Source organism: Mobula hypostoma, chromosome 4 (assembly GCF_963921235.1).
Source record: "Mobula hypostoma chromosome 4, sMobHyp1.1, whole genome shotgun sequence".
NCBI lineage: Eukaryota > Metazoa > Chordata > Chondrichthyes > Myliobatiformes > Myliobatidae > Mobula > Mobula hypostoma.
Window position 1 is genome coordinate 954,945 of NC_086100.1, and position 21,636 is coordinate 976,580.

The following is a 21,636-nucleotide window of genomic DNA, read 5'->3' on the forward strand; positions in this document are numbered from 1 at the left end:
ATATCCCAACCTCCTGGGAAAGTGGGACACAAATCATATCTATCCGGGACGCACTGAGCCTGTGAAAGGTGATTTTCTCACTGTTGAGTGCAGCAGATGTTAGCAAGGGACTAACGAGCCGCAGCTATAGAAATGCCCGGAGAAAGAGGCTTTGCATACTTTCCCCCAGTGACTGGAGTTTAACACCCACTGTCAATGCTCCCTCTGGGAGATTGTATTTTCCCCCAGTGACTGGGGTTTAATCCTCACTGTCAGTGCTCTCTGTGGGAGATCGTACTTTCCCCCATTGACTGTGGTTAAATCCTCTGTCAATGCTCTCTGTGGGAGATTGTATTTTCCCCCCAGTGACTGGGGTTTAATCCTCACTGTCAGTGCTCTCTGTGGGAGATTGTACCTTCCCCCAGTGACTGGGGTTAAATCTTCTCTGCCAATGCTCTCTGTGGGAGATTGCATTTTCCCCCAGTGACTGGAGTTTAACACCCACTGTCAATGCTCCCTCTGGGAGATTGTATTTTCCCCCAGTGACGGGTTAAATCTTCTCTGTCAATGCTCTCTGTGGGAGATTGTATTTTCCCCCAGTGACTGGAGTTTAACACCCACTGTCAATGCTCCCTCTGGGCGATTGTATTTTCCCCCAGTGATGGGTTTAATCCTGTCAATGCTCCCTCTGGGAGATTGTATTTTCCCCCAGTGACTGGAGTTAAATCTTCTCTGTCAATGTTCCCTCTGGGAGATTGTATTTTCCCCCAGTGACGGGTTCAATCCTGTCAGTGCTCTCTGTGGGAGATTGTACTTTCCCCCAGTAACTGGGGTTAAATCCTCTGTCAATGCTCCCTCTGGGAGATTGTATTTTCCCCCAGTGACTGGGGTTAAATCTTCTCTGTCAATGCTCTCTGTGGGAGATTGTATTTTCCCCCAGTGACTGGAGTTTAACACCCACTGTCAATGCTCCCTCTGGGAGATTGTATTTTCCCCCAGTGACTGGGGTTAAATCTTCTCTGTCAATGCTCTCTGTGGGAGATTGTATTTTCCCCCAGTGACTGGAGTTTAACACCCACTGTCAATGCTCCCTCTGGGAGATTGTATTTTCCCCCAGTGACTGGGGTTAAATTTTCTCTGTCAATGCTCTCTGTGGGAGATTGTATTTTCCCCCAGTGACTGGAGTTTAACACCCACTGTCAATGCTCCCTCTGGGCGATTGTATTTTCCCCCAGTGACGAGTTTAATCCTGTCAGTGCTCTCTGTGGGAGATTGTACTTTCCCCCAGTAACTGGGGTTAAATCCTCTGTCAATGGTCCCTCTGGGAGATTGTATTTTCCCCCAGTGACTGGGGTTAAATCTTCTCTGTCAATGCTCCCTCTGGGAGATTGTATTTTCTCCCAGTGACGGGTTTAATCCTGTCAGTGCTCTCTGTGGGAGATTGTACTTTCCCCCAGTAACTGGGGTTAAATCCTCTGTCAATGGTCCCTCTCGGAGATTGTATTTTCCCCCAGTGACAACTGACCAAGCTGTACCAATATTGTTTTAATACTGGTATCCACTCCCAACAATGTGGAACATTCCCCAGGTGTGGCTTTTGAAGAAAAAGTTAGATCAATCCATTCTGGCTACCTATTACTGTATTTGTTTACTGGGAATTATCATAGTTTACATTCCCTTTCACTAACAGAGCAGAATTCATCAAAACAAGCTGGAAGTCAGCCAGCAGCTGTGGAGAGGAAACTATTCTGCTGAAAGACCAGTGACCTGGAAAACTAACACTATTTCGCTCTCTGGAAATGGTGCCAGTCCTGTTGATGATTTCCAGCATCTTCTGGAGTTATAGTCATTGATCTGTAAAAGGACATCATACAGATCTGAAAGAGGACATCTACTCCAATTATTGCGCCCATTTATAGCAATCCCAATTTACAGGACTTGGGCCATTGCATTTTCTACCTTGGTGAAGACACTAGTCAGGCTGCACAGAGTATTGTCAATAATTTTGGGCCCCATATCTCAGAAAGGATGTGTTGTCATTGGTGAGAGTCCTTGAAGAAGTTCATGAGGATGATTCCTGGAATGACGGGGCTAACACATGAGGAGTGTTTGGCAGCTTTGGGCCTGTACTCATTGAAATTTAGAAGAATGCAGGGGGATCTCATTGAAACCTACCAGATGTTGAAAGGACTAAATGGGGTGGATGTGGGGAGGATGTTTCCTATGCCAGGCATCCCACCTCTCCCAGGAGTTCCGGGAGTCTCCCGTATATTGATAGCGGCTCCCTGATGCCTGCAAATTATATACAATATCCCGGAAATCGATTTTTTTAAGAGAGGGACGGGGGGAAAAAAAGGAAAGAAAATGAATGAATCCAGCTTGGTTTCTCTTTGTGCTAAGAAGACCTATCAGTTTTCTCTGTGAGCAGGCTTTACAGTTGACCTCCCTCTCTCTCTCTCTTCCATATTCCATCAGTTCAGTTACTGCCGTTTGTAATGACGCTGAAATGATCCAGACAACTGTCAGTGATGAAGTACAAAAACCTGGCCAAGAAATTCCCAAGGCTGGCGGTGACAACCTGACTACGCGAGGCTGTCCTATGCGGGCGGGGCACCTTGGCATCTTAAAGGGGATTAGAGCAAGGTTTAAATTGGAGTGAAATTCCAAAATCGACCGCTAAGACATCTTTAAAAATGCGCTCGCAGCAAGCAAATTCTTCAGAGTTTTTTTCCTGAGACACTTCCACTTACAGGTACATCGAAGCCTGTGATGGGCTGGGTTCAAGCGCAGCCGTTTTCAGAAGAAAAACCGATTTTAGTAAATACTCTGCCCCCATCGCGGTCTCGTCATTAGGATAGCAAACTGTTTACCTGTGCTGCGCACTTTATATGCATTTAGAATTACACTTTATTAAATAATATGGTAATATATTATTTTATATAGTGTTCATGATATATGTATTGTGGCTACACCGTGGTCCGGACAGAGGTTGTTTCGTTTGTGGACAATTAGCCAGATGACAGTAAACTTGAACTTGAAGATACAGAACTTCTAAATCATTCATTTAAAATCTGCCATTTCGATGTAAAAAAAAAAGTAAGTCCTGATCCCGACTATTACAGGCAGTGTGTGTGTGTGTGTGTGTGTGTGTGTGTGTGTGTGTGTGTGTGTGTGAGAGAGACTACGGACGTATATGTGATCGGACGTTGTCCGAATGGACGTTAAGCGGCGCACACCTGGAATAAGGATACACCTTATGCTTTTATTTCATATTAGGGAGGCTAAGCACAGGGAAGGCTGCTCAAGTATTTCACAGTTCTTTTCAACAGAAAACCAAAGTCTGACAGAGAAGGTCACTAGAGCTGAGGTGTACTTTACATCTTTCATCGTTGAGCATAACCTGCCATTCCAGGTGTGTAAGCACACAGGCAAGCTATTCAGGAAAATGTTTCCTGATTCAGAAATAGCAAAAAACTATGCCTGCTCATCAACCAAGACGGCAGCTATTGTGAACATGGCACATTAAGACAGAATTCAGAAGTCAGCTGTCTCACAAAACACTTGTGAATCTGATGTCTTACAAAATTAACAAATTCATTGACACAGACTGCTATGAGGTTGAGACTTCCGGTTGAGACCTCCCTGAAATGAGTTTTTGTAGGGTGGGATGTCTCCTATGGTGGGGGTATCAAAAACTAGAGGACACAGCCTCAAGATTGAGGGGTGATCTTTTAGAACAGAGGTAAGGAGGAGTTTTTTTTGAAAGTCAGAGAGTAGTAAATCTGTGTAATGTTCTGCCACAGACTAAGGTGGGGGACAAGTGCATGAATATGTTTTAAGCGAAAGTTGATTTCTGCATCAAAGGATACAGCGAGAAGTCAGGTGTATGAGGTTGAGTGGGATCCAGGATCAGCCGTGATGGTATGGTGGAGCAGACTGGATGGGCTGAATGACCTAATTCTGCTCCTACGTCATATGGCCTTATGAAACACAGAAAACATATAGCACAATACAGGCCCTTCGGCCCACAAAGCTATGCCGAATATGTCCCTACCTTAGAACTAACCAGGCTTTACCCATAGCCCTCTATTTTTCTAAGCTCCATGTAGCCATCCAGGAGCCTCTTAAAAGACCTTATCATTTCCACCTCCACCACCGCCGCCGGCAGCCCATTCCACGCACTCACCATGCTCTGAGTAAAAAACTTACCCCTGACATCTCCTCTGTAACTACTTCCAAGCACCTTAAAACTATGCCCTCTTGTGCTAGCCAATTCAGCACTGGGAAAAAGCCTCTGACTATCCACACGATCAATGCCTCTCATTATCTTGTACACCTCTATCAAATCACCTCTCATCCTCCGTCGCTCCAAGGAGAAAAGGTCGAGTTCACTCAACCTATTCTCATAAGGAACGCTCCGCAATCCAGGCAACATCCTTGCAAATCTCCTCTGCACCCTTTCTATAGTTTCCACATCCTTCCTGTAGTGAGGCGACTAGAATTGAGCACAGTACTCCAAGTGGGCTCTGACCAGGGTCCTATATAGCTGCAACATTACCTCTCGGCTCTTAAACCCAATGCTTGTCTACATAATTCCTAAGTGTTGCAAACCTGTCTCCACCACCCATTCCAACAGCATGTTCCAAACTCTGGGTGAATAAGCATCATCCTCAGGTTACCTCTGAACTTTCTACCCATCACCCCAAGCCTACAACTTTAGGTTTTCAATACCTTTGCTATGGGAAAAAGTTCTTCCATATCCACCCTATTGTCTTTCACATCATTTTCACGTTAGATGTCAATGATATGGATGATGGAATTGATGGCTATGTGGTCAAGTTTGCATATGATATGAAGACAGGTGGAGGGGCAGGTAGTGTTGAGGAAGCAGGATAGCTGCAGAAGGACTGTGACAGTAGTAGAAGGGCAAAGAAGTGGCAGATGAAATATAATGTTTTGAAGTGCATGATCATGCACTTAGGTAGAAGGAATAAAGGCATAGACTCGTTTCTAAGCATGGAAAAAATTCAAACAGAGGAGCAAAAGGACTTAAGATTTTTGTGCAGGATTCCCTAAAGGTTAACTTGCAGGTTGAGTCCGTTGTAAGGAAAGTAAATGCAATGTTGGATTAGATTAGATTCAACTTTATTGTCATTGTGCCGAGTACAGATACAAAGCCAATGAAATGCAGTTAGCATCTGACCAGAAGTGCAAAGAATAGTGTTATTTACAAGATAACTCTGAATAAAAAGTAAGTGCACACAAATATAAAAGTACTGAGACAGTACAATATGGGTGCAATACTGCTTAGCGCTGTGATGTGAGGTTCAGCAGGGTCACAGCCTCAGGGAAGGAGCTCTTCCTGTGCCTGCTGGTGTGGGAGCGGAGGCTCCTGTAGCGCCTACCGGATGGGAGGAGAGTAAAAAGTTCATGGTTAGGGTGAGATGCATCCTTGATAATGCTTTCATTTCGAGTGGACTAGAATATAAAAACAGGAATACAATGCTGAGGCTTTATAAAGCATTGGTCAGACCTCATTTGGGGTATTGTGAACAGCTTTGGGTCTCTTACCTTAAAAAAAAATACACTGGCATTGGAGAGAATCCAGAGGAGATTCACTAGAACAATCCCAGTAATCAACGGGTTAACATATGAGGAGCGTTTGATGCCCTGGGCCTGTACTTGCTGGAGTTTATAAGAATGAAGGGGGATCTCATTAAAACCTATCAAATATTGAAAGGCCTAAATAGAGTGGACGCGGAGAGGATGCTTCCTGTAGTGGGGGAGTCGAGGAAAAGAGTGCACAGCCACAGAATTGAAGGATGTCCATTCAAAACAGAGATGAGGAGGAATTTCTTTTGCCAGAGGTCTGTGAACCTGCCACAGACAGCTGTGAGGCCAAGTGATTGGGCATTTTTAAAGTGGAGGTTAATAGGTTCTCAATTAATCAGGGTGTCAGTTATAGGAAGAAGGCAGGAGAATGGGGTTGATAATATATCAGCCATGATGGTGTGGAAGAGCAGATTCAATGGGCCGAATGGCCTAACACTGCTCCTGTGTCTTATGGCCTTACATTGCCCTGTAGCCCTAGATTTCTCTCATTTTAGATTTGTAATCCCCTGCTTCCTCAACACTACCTGACCTTCCACATATCTTTCCAGCATCTGCAAACCTAGCTACAAAACCATCAATTCTGTTTTTGCTTGTAGTTCATCATTTTGAATTCCTAGTGGATGTTTTATGAAACAAGCATGCCAAGATACTAAAGCAATGGGATAATGGCTAACAAAAGCTTGAAATACAGGAGTTAATTGAAGAGAAGGCTAATGGAACAAGGTGTCATTAGTAAGAGACAATTGAACAGCCTGATCACCCTGTGTAAATTAGTACAACAAAGGAGAAAGAACAGTCAGAAGATCTAAGTTTAACACAATAAATAACCTGGGGAACGAGAGATAAATGAAGCATGAGCAGAAGTGTGATGGTCAGTCCCTCGGAATGTGCCAGAGAGGTTCACCTCTGTGATCCCTACCAACAAAAATAACCCACAACTCCTACGTAATCTACTTCCCAGTGTATTATAGATAGGATGTTGAGGTTTACCAGGATGCTGCCTGGATGAGAGGTAATGTGCTATATCAAGAGGTTAAATAAACTTGGGTTGTTTTCTTTGGAGTGGAGGAGGCTGAGGGGAGATCTGAAAGAGGTTTATAAGATTATGAAAGATAGAGAGTAGAGAGACAATGTCTTTTTTGCCCCGGTGTTGAAATGTCTAAATGTCTAATACCAGAGGGTATATACTTAAGGTAAGAGGGGGTAATTTCAAAGGAGATGAGAGGAGCAAGTTTTCTTTTTATTTCCTTCTCTTTTTTCCTTTACACAGAATGTAGTAGGTACCTGGAACGTGCTGCCCGGATGGTGATAGAGGCAAAAACATTAGAGACTTGCAAGATACTTTTAGCAAAAGTCACATGCATCAGTATCATAATAGAATAAAGGAAATTATAGATGCATGAGAGAGGAGCTTGTGCAGGTGGACTGGAAGAGGATACTGGTTGGGATGACAGCAGAGTAGAGATGGCTGAAGTTTCTAGGAATAGTTTACAAGGCACAGATAGATATATCCCACAGAAGTAATTCTCAAATGACAGAGGTAGGCGACTGTAGCTGACAAGGGGAGTAAAGAACTGCATAAAAGCCAAGGAAAGGGCATATAAGGTAGCAAATATAATATAATAAATATATAATGAAATATAAGAATTGGATCAGTCCATGATTGAATGGTGGAGCAGACTTGATGGGCTGAATGGCCCACTTCTGCTCCTATATTTTATGGTCTTATAAAAGCAAGGAGAAAATGCTGAGCCTTTATAAAACATTAGTCAGGCCACTCTTGGAGTATTGTCAACAGTTTTGGGCCCCACATCTCAGATAGGATGTGTTGTCATTGGAGAGTGTTGACAGGAAGTTCATGAGGATGATTCTGGGAATGAAAGGGTTAACATACGAGTCACTTTTGGCAGTTTTGAGCCTGTACTCACTGGAATTTAGAAGAATACTTGGGCGGGGGGGGGGATTTCACTGAAACCTACCGAATGTTGAAAGGATTAAATAGGGTGGATGTGGAGAGGATGTTTCCTATGGTGAGGGTCTCCAGAACTAGAGGACACAGCCTCAAAATTAAGGGGTGATCTTTTACAACAGAGGCAAGGAGGAAATTTTTTTAGCTGGAGGAGTAAATCTGTGGAATGCTCTGTCACAGACTGTGGTGAAGACTGGGTCCGTGGGCAGAAGTTGATTGTTTTCTAATCGGTAAGTGCATCAAAGGATATGGCGAGAAGTCAGGAGTATGGAGTTGAATGGAACCCGGGATCAGCCATGATGGAATGGTGGAGCAGCCTCGTTGTGCTAAATAGCCTAATTCTGCTCCTATATCTTATGGTCTTATAGGCACATGATTGTGAGGAAAATGGAAGGATTTGGACATTGTGTCGGCAGAGGGGATTAGTTTAGTTGGCTATTTGATTACCAATTTAATTGGTTTAGCACAACATTGTGGGCCAAGGACCTGTCCTGGTCTGTTTTATGCTCTATATTGTAATGTTTCAAACAAAAGTGAACTAGATGTCAACAGCAAACCCACCAACTGAGGTGAAGGCAAATTTCCAGCCACGGTTATCTCCTGAATCATCGGTGTGAAAGAGAACCTGGACACTGCTGGTGTTGGTCACGATCTTTCCAGGACTCTTATCACCACAAAAAGGACCAAACTCCTTCAATCCAGCTTTGATCTGCAACAGAGAACACAACAGAAAATGGAAGTGCTGGCTAGGCTAAAATCCAGAAAAAACATTGATTCATTAAAAACAGAACACAGTAAGTCAGGAGGGAACAGAGCAAAATGATGTTCACTGCAATGCTTTGCAAACATCCCAAAATAAAAAGCCAAATATCTTATCAGCCAATCATGAGGCAACAAGTCAATGCATAAAAGCATGCAGACATGATCAAGCGCTTCAGTTGTCATACAGACCAAACATCAGAGGAGAAAAGCCAGACTGGTTCAAGCTGACAAGAAGGCGACAGTAACTCAAATAACCACGCATTAAAACAATAGTGTGCGGAACATCTCTGAATACACACATAAGAACATAAGAAATAAGAAACAGAAGCAGGAGTAGGCCACCCAGCCCATCGAGCCTGTCCCGCCATTCATAGAAACATAGAAAATAGGTGCAGGAGTAGGCCATTCGGCCCTTCGAGCCTGCACCGCCATTTATTATGATCATGGCTGATCATCCAACTCAGAACCCAGCCTTCCCTCCATACCCCCTGACCCCTGTAGCCACAAGGGCCATATCTAACTTCCTTTTAAACATAGCTAATGAACTGGCCTCAACAGTTTGCTGTGGCAGAGAATTCCACAGATTCACCACTCTCTGTGTGAAGAAGTTTTTCCTAATCTCGGTCCTAAAAGGCTTCCCCTCTATCCTCAAACTGTGACCCCTCGTTCTGGACCTCCCCAACATCGGGAACAATCTTCCCGCATCTAGCCTGTCCAATCCCTTTAGGATCTTATACGTTTCAATCAGATCCCCCCTCAATCTTCTAAATTCCAACGAGTACAAGCCCAGTTCATCCAGTCTTTCTTCATATGAAAGACCTGCCATCCCAGGAATCAATCTGGTGAACCTTCTTTGTACTCCCTCTATGGCAAAGATGTCTTTCCTCAGATTAAGGGACCAAAACTGCACACAATACTCCAGGTGTGGTCTCACCAAGGCCTTGTACAACTGCAGTAGTACCTCCCTGCTCCTGTACTCGAATCCTCTCGCTATAAATGCCAGCATACCGTTCGCCTTTTTCACCGCCTGCTGTACCTGCATGCCCACTTTCAATGACTGGTGTATAATGACACCCAGGTCTCGTTGCACCTCCCCTTTTCCTAATCGGCCACCATTCAGATAATAATCTGTTTTCCTATTTTTGCCACCAAAGTGGATAACTTCACATTTATCCACATTAAATTGCATCTGCCATGAGTTTGCCCACTCACCCAACCTATCCAAGTCACCCTGCATCCTCTTAGCATCCTCCTCACTGCTAACACTGCCACCCAGCTTCGTGTCGTCCGCAAACTTGGAGATGCTGCATTTAATTCCCTCATCCAAGTCATTAATATATAATTCAATAAGATCATGCCTGATCTGTCCGTAAACTCAGCTCCATCTACCTGCCTTTTCCCCATAACCCTTAATTCCCTTACTATGTAAAAACCTATCTAACTGTATCTTAAATATATTTAGTGAGGAAGCCTCAACTGCTTCCCTGGGCAGAGAATTCCACAGATTCACCACTCTCTGGGAAAAACAGTTTCTCCTCATCTCTGTCCTAAATTTTTTTCTCTGAATCTTGAGGCAATGTCCCCTGGTTCTAGACTCACCTACTAATGGAAACAACTTTCCTACTTCCATCTTTTCTATCCCTTTCAAAATTTTGTATGTTTCTATAAGATCCCCTCTCATTCTTCTGAATTCCAGAGAGCATAGTCCCAGGCAACTCAATCTCTCCTCATAGGTTAACTCCTTCATCCCCGGAATCAAACTGGCGAACCTCCTCTGCACTGCCTCCAAAGCCAGTATATCCTTCCTCAAACACAAGGAGATCTGCAGATGCTGGAATTTCAAGCAACACACATAAAAGATGCTGGTGAACGCAGCAGGCCAGGCAGCATCTCTAGGAAGAGGTACAGTCGACATTTCAGGCTGAGACCCTTCATCAGGACTAACTGAAAGAAAAGAAAAGCTAGTAAGAGATTTGGAAGTGGGAGGAGGAGGGGAAGATCTGAAATGATAGAAGACAGGAGGGGAAGGGATAGAGCCAAGAGATGGATAGTTGATTGGCAAAAGGGATATGAGAGGATCATGGGACAGGAGGCCTAGGGAGAAATAAAGGGGGAGGGGGGAAGCCCAAAGAATGGGCAAGGGGTATAGTGAGAGGGACAGAGTGAGAAAAAGAATGTGTGTATATAAATAAATAACGGATGGGGTATGAGGGGGAGGTGGGGCATTAGCGGAAGTTTGAGAAATCAATGTTCATGCCATCAGGTTGGAGGCTACCCAGACGGAATACAAGGTGTTGTTCCTCCAACCTGAGTGTGGCTTCATCTTTACAGTAGAGGAGGCCATGTATAGACGTATCAGAATGGGAATGGGACATGGTCTTATGTTAAGCTCCCAGCTATAATCTTCTTCCCACCACGATTCACTAATGCCCACAATGTCATAATGACCCAAATTATTGTGCCCTATGAGAATTTCAGTCTGATTCTGGGCCCTGGTCTGTGTTTAACAGGATGATAGAAATGGACAGCACTGGGCTTCAGTAATGACTCTATGAGCATCCCTTAGAAGAGATATAATGGACAATTACTGAATCTGCTGAGGAAGGACAGGCAGCTTCACATTCCATTTCATCTGTGCTTATCCTAGTGTCCAAAATACCACAGGACCATAAAGTATAGGAACAGAATTCACCCATTCAGCCTATTGAGTCTGCTCTGCCTTTTCACCATGGCTGATTTATTATCCCTCTCAACCTTATTCTCCTCTCTTTTCCCCTTAACCTTTGAAGCCCTGATTAATCAAGAACCTATCAACCTCCACTTTTAATATACGCAGTGACTTGGACTGCATTGCCATCTATGAAAACAAATTCCACAGATTCACTGCCTTCTGGCTATAGAAATTTCTCCTAATCTCTGTTCTAAATAGGCATTTCTCTATTCAGAGGTTGTGTCCTCTGGTCCTAGACTCCCATATGATAGGAAACATCCTCTCCACATCCACTCTATCTTGGCCTTTCAATATTCGATAGGTTTCAATGAGATTTCCACAACCGCACCCCCCCCCAACATTCTTATAAACTCTAGCGAGCACAGGCCCAGGGCCATCAAACACTCATCATATGTCAACCCTTTCATTCCTGCAAGTTGACCTTTAGGCAATCCTGCACAAGAACTCCCACCTCCCTTTGCACCTCTGATTTTTGAATTTTTTCCCCTATTAAAAAGTAGTCCAGGCCTTTATTCTTTCTACCAACATGCATGGCCATACACTTCCCTACACTATACTCCATCTACCACTTTTCCCCACATTCTTCCAATCTAAGTATTTCTGCTTCCTCAACACTACCTGCCCCTCCAGCTATCTTCGTATCATCTGCAAACTTGACCACAAAGCTATCAACTCCTTCAACCAAATCATTAACATATAACCTAAAAAGAAGCAATCCCTACACTGACCCTGCGACACATCACTAGTCACCAGCAGCTAATCAGAAAAGGCACCCTTTATTCCCTCTTTGCCTCCTGCCATTCTTCTATCATCTTTCCTAGAATACCATGGGCTCTTATCTTAAGCAACCACCTGTTTTTGGCTCTTTGTCAAAGCCTTTCTGACAATCCAAATAAACAAAATCCACTGATTCTTCGTCTATCCTGCCTGTTATTTCCTCAAAATAGAGGAACATCCACGTAGAACAGAGTTGGAGGAATTCCTTTAGCCAGGGAGCAGTGAATCTGTGGAATTCATTGCCACAGATGGTTGTGGAGAGCAAATCGTGGGGTATATGGACAGGTATATAGAGGAATTTAAGGTGGGGGCTTAAATGGGAGACAGGGTTTGAGGGTCGGCACAACATTGTGGGCCGAAGGGCCTGTACTGTGCTGTACTATTCTATGTTCTATGTCTCCTTAAAGTGGAGTTTGATAGGTTCTTAATTAATAAGGGTGTTAAAGCTTCAGGAAGAAAGCAGAAGAATAGAATTGAGGGGGTTAATAAATCAGCCATGATGGAATGGCAGAGGAGACTTGATGGGCTGAATAGCCTAATTCTGCTCTTATGTCATTGGGTGCATTTAAGGCAGAGATAGATAGGTTCTCGGTTAGCCAGGGCATCAAATGGTATGGGGAGAAGGCAGGGGAGTGGGGATGACTGGAAGAATTGGATCAGCCCATGATTGAATGGCAGAGCAGATTTGATGGGCCGAATGGCCTACTTCTGCTCCTATATCTTATGGTCTTATGTCTTGCATAAAAATTACGAGAGGTATAAATAGGGTAGATAAATCAGAGAGTTTTTCCCTCTGGAAGTAGATTTGAGATCAGTTGGCCTGAATTTAAGACTCTTGGACAAAATAGTGATCTTAGTTCTGGATGTTTCAAGACCATCGTGGAAAACATTGTTTCCAAATGGGTTTCCCAAAGACCCTTCCACCACTTGAACATCCTCTTTCCCTCAGGTAGAGTACAGACCCTTTCCTTGTATCTCTACATGATTGTTGTTTCCACACAGTTCTCCAGATACTTCCACCACTTTGTCTATCCTCATTCCCCGAGGTAGAGTACAGTCCCTTCCCTAATAGTATTCTCCAGAAACTGGGCTGTGATTGCTGTTTCTATACAGTTTTCCATACAGTTCCACCACTTGTCCATCCTCATAACGGACCCTTCCCCAGTAGATCTGTCTACAAGCTGAACTATGATTGCTGTTTCCAAAGGATTCTATCCAGAACTATGATTACTATTTCCACAGGGTTCTCCACAAACACTCCCAACACTTGTCCATCCTCATTCCCTAACGCAGAGTACAGACCTCTTCCTTGTATCACTCTCCATATATGCATTAATAATCCCTTGAATTAATACTGGATTCACCCCACCCAAGTTCTTTACACTAAGGCATATCTAGTCAGTATTGGGAAAGTTAAATCCCCTATTATACACTCCTATTCTTTGTACAGCCGCCCTATTTTGTTTTGTCTCCTTATCTGCTCTTCTAATTCCACCACTGAGTGGGTTAGTGCAAGATCTACATTTCTTATTAGCTTTCAGTTCCTCTGCTTCCTAGGAAAACAACTCGAGCAACATAATCTCTCACTATAGTTTCAAAGAATGCGGGGGGGGGTGAAGGGATATCACTGAAACCTGTCAAATATCGAAAAGTCTGGACAGAGTGGATGTGAAAAGGATGTGTCCTATAGTCAGGGAGTCTCGGACCAGAGGGCACAGCTTCAGAACAGAGGGACATCCATTTAGAATGAGATGAAGAAGAATTTGTTTCGCCAGACGGTGGTATATCTTGAGAATTCATTGCATAGATGACTGTGGAGGTCAAGTCATTGGGTATATTTAAAGCAGAGGTGGATAGGTTCTAGATTAGTTAGGGTATCAAAGGTTACGGGGAGAAAGTAGAGAATGGTGTTGAGAGGGATAATAAATTGGCCATGATGGAATGGCAGAGCCAAAGGGCTGAATGGCCTAATTCTGCTCCAATGTCTTATGGTGTAACATAATCTCTCCGCCCAACTACAATCTTTCAGCCCTAGGAACATCCCTGCACATTTCCACAGTATCCTCATCCATGCCATTTTTCCTCCATTGTGCTAATACAACTATCCACAGTACAGAGAACTGAAACCAGTTTGTAATTGGTTCAGCCAATTTTCTGGTAGATGGTGATCCCCAATGAATTTGCGTGTGTATTCGGCTGGGAGATGGGTGGGTGGGAGAGAATGGTCCCAGTGTAATTTGGGGCGGCACAATAGCATAGTGGTTAGCATCACACTTTACAGTACCAGTGACCCAGGTTCAATTCCTGCCACTGCCTGTAAGGAAACCGTGTGGGTTTCCTCTCGCATTCCAAAGATGTACCGTTTGGTAGGTTAATTGGTCATTGTAAATTTTCCCGTGATTAGGGTAGGATTAAATTGGAGGACTGCTGGGCAGCACAACTTGAAAGGACAGAAGGGCCTACTCCATGCTATATGTCAATAAGTAACTAAATGAATAATTAATTTATGCAGGCACTTTACAGTAGGATATGTTACACGTTCAGTTAAAACCATAAAACACAGGAACAGGTAATTTGACCTACAATGTTATGCTGAACCAACTAAGTTAGTAAGCAAACAGCTAACTAATCTCTTCTGCCTACACAATATCCATATCCTTCAATTTTCTTCAAATTCATATTAGTGCCCATCGAAACATTATTTAAACGTCCCTAATGTATCTGCCTCTACCATCACCCTGGGCAGTGCATTCCCCGCACCTACCACTCTATATAAAAAGACTTGTTCCTCACATCTCCTTTGAAATTACCCCCTCTCACCTTAAATGCATAGGTATTAGATATTTCAATCCTTGGAAAAAGATTGCGTGTCTATGCCTCTTAATCTCAAACCTCTATTAGATCTCCCCTCAGCCTCTGCCACTCCAGAGAAAACAACCCAAGTTTGTACAATTTCTCGTTGTAGCACATACCCTCTAATCCAGGCAGCATCCAGGTAAACCTCTTCTGCACCATTTCCAAAGCCACAACATCCTTCCTATTATGCAGCACTTCCACATTAATTTGACAAAGAAACTAAAGTTTCTCCAGTTCAAGTTTATACTCATTTAGCTCTTTACTCACATATAAGGGGACATATTTGGTCCCCTAATCTGAGGAAAGACATCTTTGCCATAGAGGGAGTACAAAGAAGGTTCACCAGATTGATTCCTGGGATGGCAGGTCTTTCATATGAAGAAAGACTGGATGAACTGGGCTTGTACTCGTTGGAATTTAGAAGATTGAGGGGGGATCTGATTGAAACGTATAAGATCCTAAAGGGATTGGACAGGCTAGATGCAGGAAGATTGTTCCCGATGTTGGGGAGGTCTAGAACGAGGGGTCACAGTTTGAGGATAGAGGGGAAGCCTTTTAGGACCGAGGTTAGGAAAAACTTCTTCACACAGAGAGTGGTGAATCTGTGGAATTCTCTGCCACAGCAAACTGTTGAGGCCAGTTCATTAGCTATGTTTAAAAGGAAGTTAGATATGGCCCTTGTGGCTTCAGGGGTCAGGGGGTATGGAGGGAAGGCTGGGTTCTGAGTTGGATGATCAGCCATGATCATAATAAATGGCGGTGCAGGCTCGAAGGGCCGAATGGCCTACTCCTGCACCTATTTTCTATGTTTCTATGTTTCTATATAGAGCTACAGTGGCATGCAAATGTTTGGGCACCCCTGGTCAAAATTTCTGTTACTGTGAATAGCTAAGCGAGTAAAAGATGACCTGATTTCCAAAAGGCATAAAGTTAAAGATGACATTTCTTTAATATTTTAAGCAAGATTACTTTTTTATTTCCATCTTTTACAGCTTCAAATTAACAAAAAAGGAAAAGGGCCTGAAGCAAAAGTTTGGGCACCCTGCATGGTCAGTACTTAGTAACACTCCTTTTGGCAAGTATCACAGCTTGTAAACACTCTCTGTAGCCAGCTAAGAGTCTTTCAATTCTTGCTTGGGGATTTTCACTCATTCCTCCTTGCAAAAGGCTTCTAGTTCTGTGAGATTCTTGGGCCGTCTTACATGAACTGCTCTCTTGAGGCCTATCCACAGATTTTCAATGATGTTTAGGTCGGGGGACTGTGAGGGCCATGGCAAAACCTTCAGCTTGTGCCTCTTGAGGTAGTCTATTATGGATTTTAAGGTGTGTTTAGGATCATTATCCTGTTGTAGAAGCCATCCTCTTTTCATCTTTAGCTTTTTTTTTTACAGATGGTGTGATGTTTGCTTCCAGAATTTGCTGGTATGTAATTGAATTCATTCTTCCCTCTACCAGTGAAATGTTCCCCCGTGCCACTGGCTGCAACACAAGCCCAAAGCATGATTGATTCATCCCCGTGCTTAACAGTTGGAGAGGTGTTCTTTTCATGAAACTCTGCACCCTTTTTTCTCCAAACATACCTTTGCTTATTGCGGCCAAAAAGTTCTATTTTAACTTCCACAGAACTTGTTTCCAAAATAAATCAGGCTTGTTTAGATGCTCCTTTGCAAAATTCTGATGCTGAATTTTGTGGTGAGGATGCAGGAAAGGTTTTTTTCTGATGACTCTTCCATAAAGGTCATATTTGTGCAGGTGTCGCTGCACAATAGAACAATGCACCACCACTCCAGAGTCTGCTAAATCTTCCTGAAGATCTTTTGCAGTCAAACAGGGATTTTGATTTGCCTTTCTAGCAATCCGACAAGCAGTTCTCTCGGAAAGCTTTCTTGGTCTTCCAGACCTCAACTTAACCTCCACCGTTCCTGTTAACTGCCATTTCTTAATTACATTACGAACTGAGGAAACGGCTACCTGAAAACGCTTTGCTATCTTCTTATAGCCTTCTCCTGCTTTGTAGACATCCTTTATTTTAATTTTCAGAGTGCTAGGCAGCTGCTTAGAGGAGCCCATGGATGCTAATTGTTGGGACAAGGTTTGAGGAGTCAGGGTATTTATAAAACTTTGAAATTTGCATCACCTGGCCTTTCCTAATGATGACTGTGAATAAGCCATAGCCCTAACAAGCTAATTAAGGTCTGAGACCTTGGTAAAAGTTATCTGAGAGCTCAAATCTCTTGGGGTGCCCAAACTTTTGCATGGTGCTCCTTTCCTTTTTTTCACTCTAAAATTGTACAAAACAAAAATAATACACTAATCTTGCTTAAATGTAGAAAAGAATGTTTCATCTTTAACTTTATGACTTTTAGAAATCAGTTCATCTTCTACTCACTTAACTATTCACAGTAACAGAAATTTTGACTAGGGGTGCCCAAACTTTTGCATGCCACTGTAAATGAAACAACGTTCCCTGGGACCAAAGTGCAAAACAGAATATGCAGTCAGATATATTGTTAATCAATGGGCCTTTTTTAGGTCACTGATTATGCCCATATAACAAGCAACACATACCAATACACACATTTCGGTGCTCACCTTCAGATAATCATAAGGGCAATCCACATCTGGGTGGTCTTCTAGATCAAAGATGTCAACAAACTCCAGCGTGATAAGAAACCCATCTTCCATTTCAATGCGGTACAAACAGTCTGAACTCTTGGGGTATGGATTGGGATAGTCTGGGCTGCTGACTATTCCTGATCTTTCTGTGAATACATTATCGCTACACTCGACTGGTGGGAAACAAAAAACATCAATTATTTAATTTGATTTTGATAGAAATGGTGGGACTATTAAAATAGTGTGAGGTCATGCTCTCTTCGCACTGTTGCCATCAGGAAGGTGGTACAGGATTCTCAGGACCCACTCCACCAGGTTCAGGAACAGTTATTACCCTTTAACCATCAGGCTGTTGAACCGGGGGGGGGGGGCGGGGGGGTGGTTAAATTTCACTCACCCCAACACTGAACTGTTCTGACAACCTATGGACTCACTCTTAAGGACTCTTCATCTCATGTTCTCATGTTTATTGCCCTTTTTTCATTTTTGAATTTGCAAAGTTTGTTGCATTTAGTACATTGGTTGTTTGCCCGTCTTTGGTATCTGTGGTTTTTCTCTTTTTTTGGCGTATGCCTGCGTGCATGCGAGTCTGTGCGTGCGCGTCTGCATGTGCATGCCAGTCTGTGCGTGCGCGTCTGCATGTGCATGCCAGTCTCTGCGTGCGCATCTGCATGTGCATGCCAGTCTCTGCGTGCGCGTCTGCATGTGCACGCCAGTCTGCGTGCGCGTCTGCGATGATGTCTTTTTCATGGCTTTTTACAAGGGGCAGAGTGAGAGAGAGACTGTGTGGCGAGCCACTCCTCACAAAGACATTTTCGCAGTATTTTACCCTTTATTTTACGAGGTCGAGTTGCAATCTCGACACTCAACCCGGCACGGATGGAAAGCGTCCTCGGGAGCGGACCCGACTGGTTTCAAACTCGGGAACCTCTACTCCCGGGTCTTGCGCCGATGTCATTGTGTCACCAGCCGGCCCAGGTATGTGTAGTTTTTCATTGATTCTATTTTGTTACTGCAAATGCTCACAGGCAAATGAATCTCAGGGTTGTACATAGTGACATATATATACTTTGATAATAAATTTCCTTTGAACTTTGACTGTTAAATGATGGTGTTGGGAAAGAACTGCATGGACATGTACAAGAAAGACAGCAAGTTACCTTGCAGGTAAAGTGAATAATTAATAAGTTCTGGGGGTCCAGAGGATATGCATTTACAATGAGAGAAGCAGTAGACACCTGGAGTAGGCTTCTGGGAATGGTGGTGACGGAAACAGACACTATAGTGGCATTTATGGGCATGTAAATAGGTATATGAATACACAGCATCTATGAATATGGAGGGACATGGATCATGAGTAGGCAAAAGAAACTGAATTTAATTTTGTATCTTGTTTGGCACATACATCATGATTCAAAGGGCTTGTTCCTATGTTGTGCTGTACTCTTCTATCTCAACTACAGTACACAGAGCAAACAGTGCAAAATAAAGAAGTCTTGCTAACACAAAAAAGTTAAGGTGCAAGAACCAGAGATGAAGAGTCCTTGAAAGTAAATCCATAGGTTGTGGAATCAGTTCAGAGTTGGGTTGAGGAAAGTTATGCCTACTGGCTCAAGAGGCTGATGGCTAATGGCTAATGGCTGAGGGGTAGTAACTGTTCATGAACCAGGTACTGTGGGTCCTAAGGTTCCTGTACCTCCTCTCTAATGGCAGCAGTGAGAACAGCGGTGGTGGGGGTCCTTGATGATGGATGCTGCTTTCTGCACCAGCGCTGTGTAAATATGCTCAATCGTGGGGAGGGACTTACCCATGAAGGATTGGACTGTATCCATTACTTTTTGTAGGATTTTCTGTTCAAGGACATTGGTGATTCCATACCATTCTGTGATGTAAACAGTCAATATACTCTCCACCACGCATCTATAGAAGTTTGTCGAAGTCGTCACCGAAGGCCAGTGTGCCATTTTGTTGTATCAGGAGCAAGAGGGTAGCCAGGAAAAGAGTGGGTCCTCATCAGGACCAAAGGATTTATCTCTCTGAGCAGCCAGGTGGTGGGCTGTAAAACTGCTCCTAAGCAACCAATTTCACATCATATATCATGATAAGAAAGCAAATCCTCAGATCCTATATGAATGAATACATATCAAACACAAGAGATCTGGCAGATGCTGGAAATCCAGAGCAACGCAACGCAACACACACACACACAAAAAATGCTGATGGAACTCAGCAGATCAGGTAGCATCCGTGGAAATGAACACCCTTCATCAAGACTGGAAAGGAAGGGGGAATATGTCAGAATAATTAGGTGGGGGAGGGGAAGAAGGACTAGCTAGGTGAGAGGTGAAACCAGGCAAGTACGAAAGGTAAAGGGCTGGAGAAGGAATCTGATAAGAGAGGAGAATGGACCATAGGAGAAAGGGAAGGTGAAAGCACACCACAGGGAGGTGATAGGCAGCTGAGGAGAAGAGATAAGAGGCCAGAGTGGGAGAAGAGAAGAGGGAAGGGCTATTTACTGAGGATGGCAGGAGTTATTCACATCTGAAATGATAAGGGCTAATCAAGGATAGACTCTCGCAAATTTCTACAGACGTACTTCGGAGAGCATTCTAGTATTCTAACTGGTTGCATCACTGTCTGGCATGGAGGGACCAGAGCAGAGGAGCGGAAAAAACTGCAGAGAGTTGTAAATCGTGGGCACTAGCCTCCCCGGCAGAGAGGACATCTTCAACAGGCGATGCCTCAAGGCAGCATCCATCATTAAGGACCCCAACACCCAGGACATGCCCTCTGCTCATTGCTACCATCAAGGAGGCAGCACAGGAGCCTGAAGGCACACACTCAACATTTTAGGAACAGCTTCATTCCCACCACCATCTTATTGTATTTTTTTTATTATGTATTGCAATGTTCTGCTACCGCAAACCAACAAATTTCATGACATATGCTAGGGATATTAGACCCAATTCTGATTCTGAGGACTAGTCCAGAAGTTTAAGGCAGATGAGATCGAAATTTGGTTTAGTGACAGGAAGCAGGGGGTAGTTGTGGAAAGATGCTTTTCTGATTGGAAGTCTGTGCTGCATAAATGGTGTGCCGCAGATATCAGTGCTGGGATTCTTTTTGTTTGCAATATGACTTGGAGGTGAATGCAGATGTAGTTGCATGTTCTTCCCATGATCACGTAGTTCCTCAGGTGCTCCAATTTTCTCCCACATTCCAGGTTAGTAAGTGGTAGGAATGCTATATTGGCACCAGAAGCATGGCGACACTTGCGTATTGCTCCCAGCACATCCTCACTTTGACACACTTGTATTGGTCATTGACACAAGTGACACATTTCACTGTAAATTTCCGTGCAGACAAGTAAAGCCAACCTTTATCTTGATTAATAAGGCCATTGACCATAAGACATAGGAGCAGAATTAGGCCATTCAGCCCATTGAGTCTGATCCACCATTCCATCATGGCCAATCCCAGATCTCCCTCACTAAGTCTACAGATAATACAAAAGTTTAGCAAAGATTAAGAATAGAACAGAATATAGATCAAACAAGGTTGGGTGGAGCACAAACCAGTATGTGCACAGTAAACAACAGGAATTCTGCAGATGCTGGAAATTCAAGCAACATACATCAAAGTTGCTGGTGAACGCAGCAGGCCAAGCAGCATCTATAGGAAGAGGCGCAGTCGACGTTTCAGGCCGAGACCCTTCGTCAGGACTAACTGCGCACAGTGGTGACTCTACACAGATCAGGTAAGCATACTTTTTACACAGCCACTGCATTTGTAAATACGTGTGTGCAGACACCAGAGAAGAACTTCTTACACAGGAACCCTACCTATGACAGCATGAACAAACTGAAAGAGGGTGCTGAAGAGATTGAGGAGGCATTAGTAATGATCTTTCAAGAATCACTTGATTCCAGAATGGTTCTGGAAGCCTGGAAAATTGCCCACGTCACTCCACTTGTCAAGAAGGGTGAGAGGCAGCAGAAAGGAAACTATAGGCCAATTAGTCTAACCTCAGTGGTTGGGAAGATGTTCGAGTCCATTATTAAGGGTGAGGTCTGAGGATACCTGGAGGCACATGATAAAATAGGCCATAGTCAGCATGGTTTCCTCAAGAGAAAATCTTGCCTGACAAATCAGTTGGAATCCTTTGAAGAAATAACAAGCAGGATAAACAAAGCAGGATTGGCTGATGTTGTACACTTGGAATTTCAGAAGGCCTTTTGACAAGGTGCCACACTTGAGGCTGCTTAACTAGCTATGAGCCCATGGTATTACAGGAAAGATTCTAGCACAGATAGAATAGTGGCTGAGTGGTAGA

At 43.6% G+C, this 21,636-nt stretch overlaps 1 protein-coding gene across 3 annotated transcripts in view; it reads right to left on the minus strand.

Annotated features, from left to right (window-relative positions):
* mynn (myoneurin) overlaps positions 1-21,636 on the minus strand; it is a 467,776-nt gene that overhangs the window by 424,934 nt on the left and 21,206 nt on the right. For 2 of the 3 annotated variants that reach the window (XM_063045225.1, XM_063045221.1), the window contains exons 5-6: positions 17,280-17,476; positions 8,123-8,270 (exon numbers count right to left, since the gene is read on the minus strand). In XM_063045225.1, the coding sequence (XP_062901295.1) occupies positions 8,123-8,270; positions 17,280-17,476 (345 nt within the window). Of the gene's footprint in view, positions 1-2,653; positions 5,381-8,122; positions 8,271-17,279; positions 17,477-21,636 lie in introns of those variants that run through there. The other variant, XM_063045228.1, reaches the window with a different exon arrangement.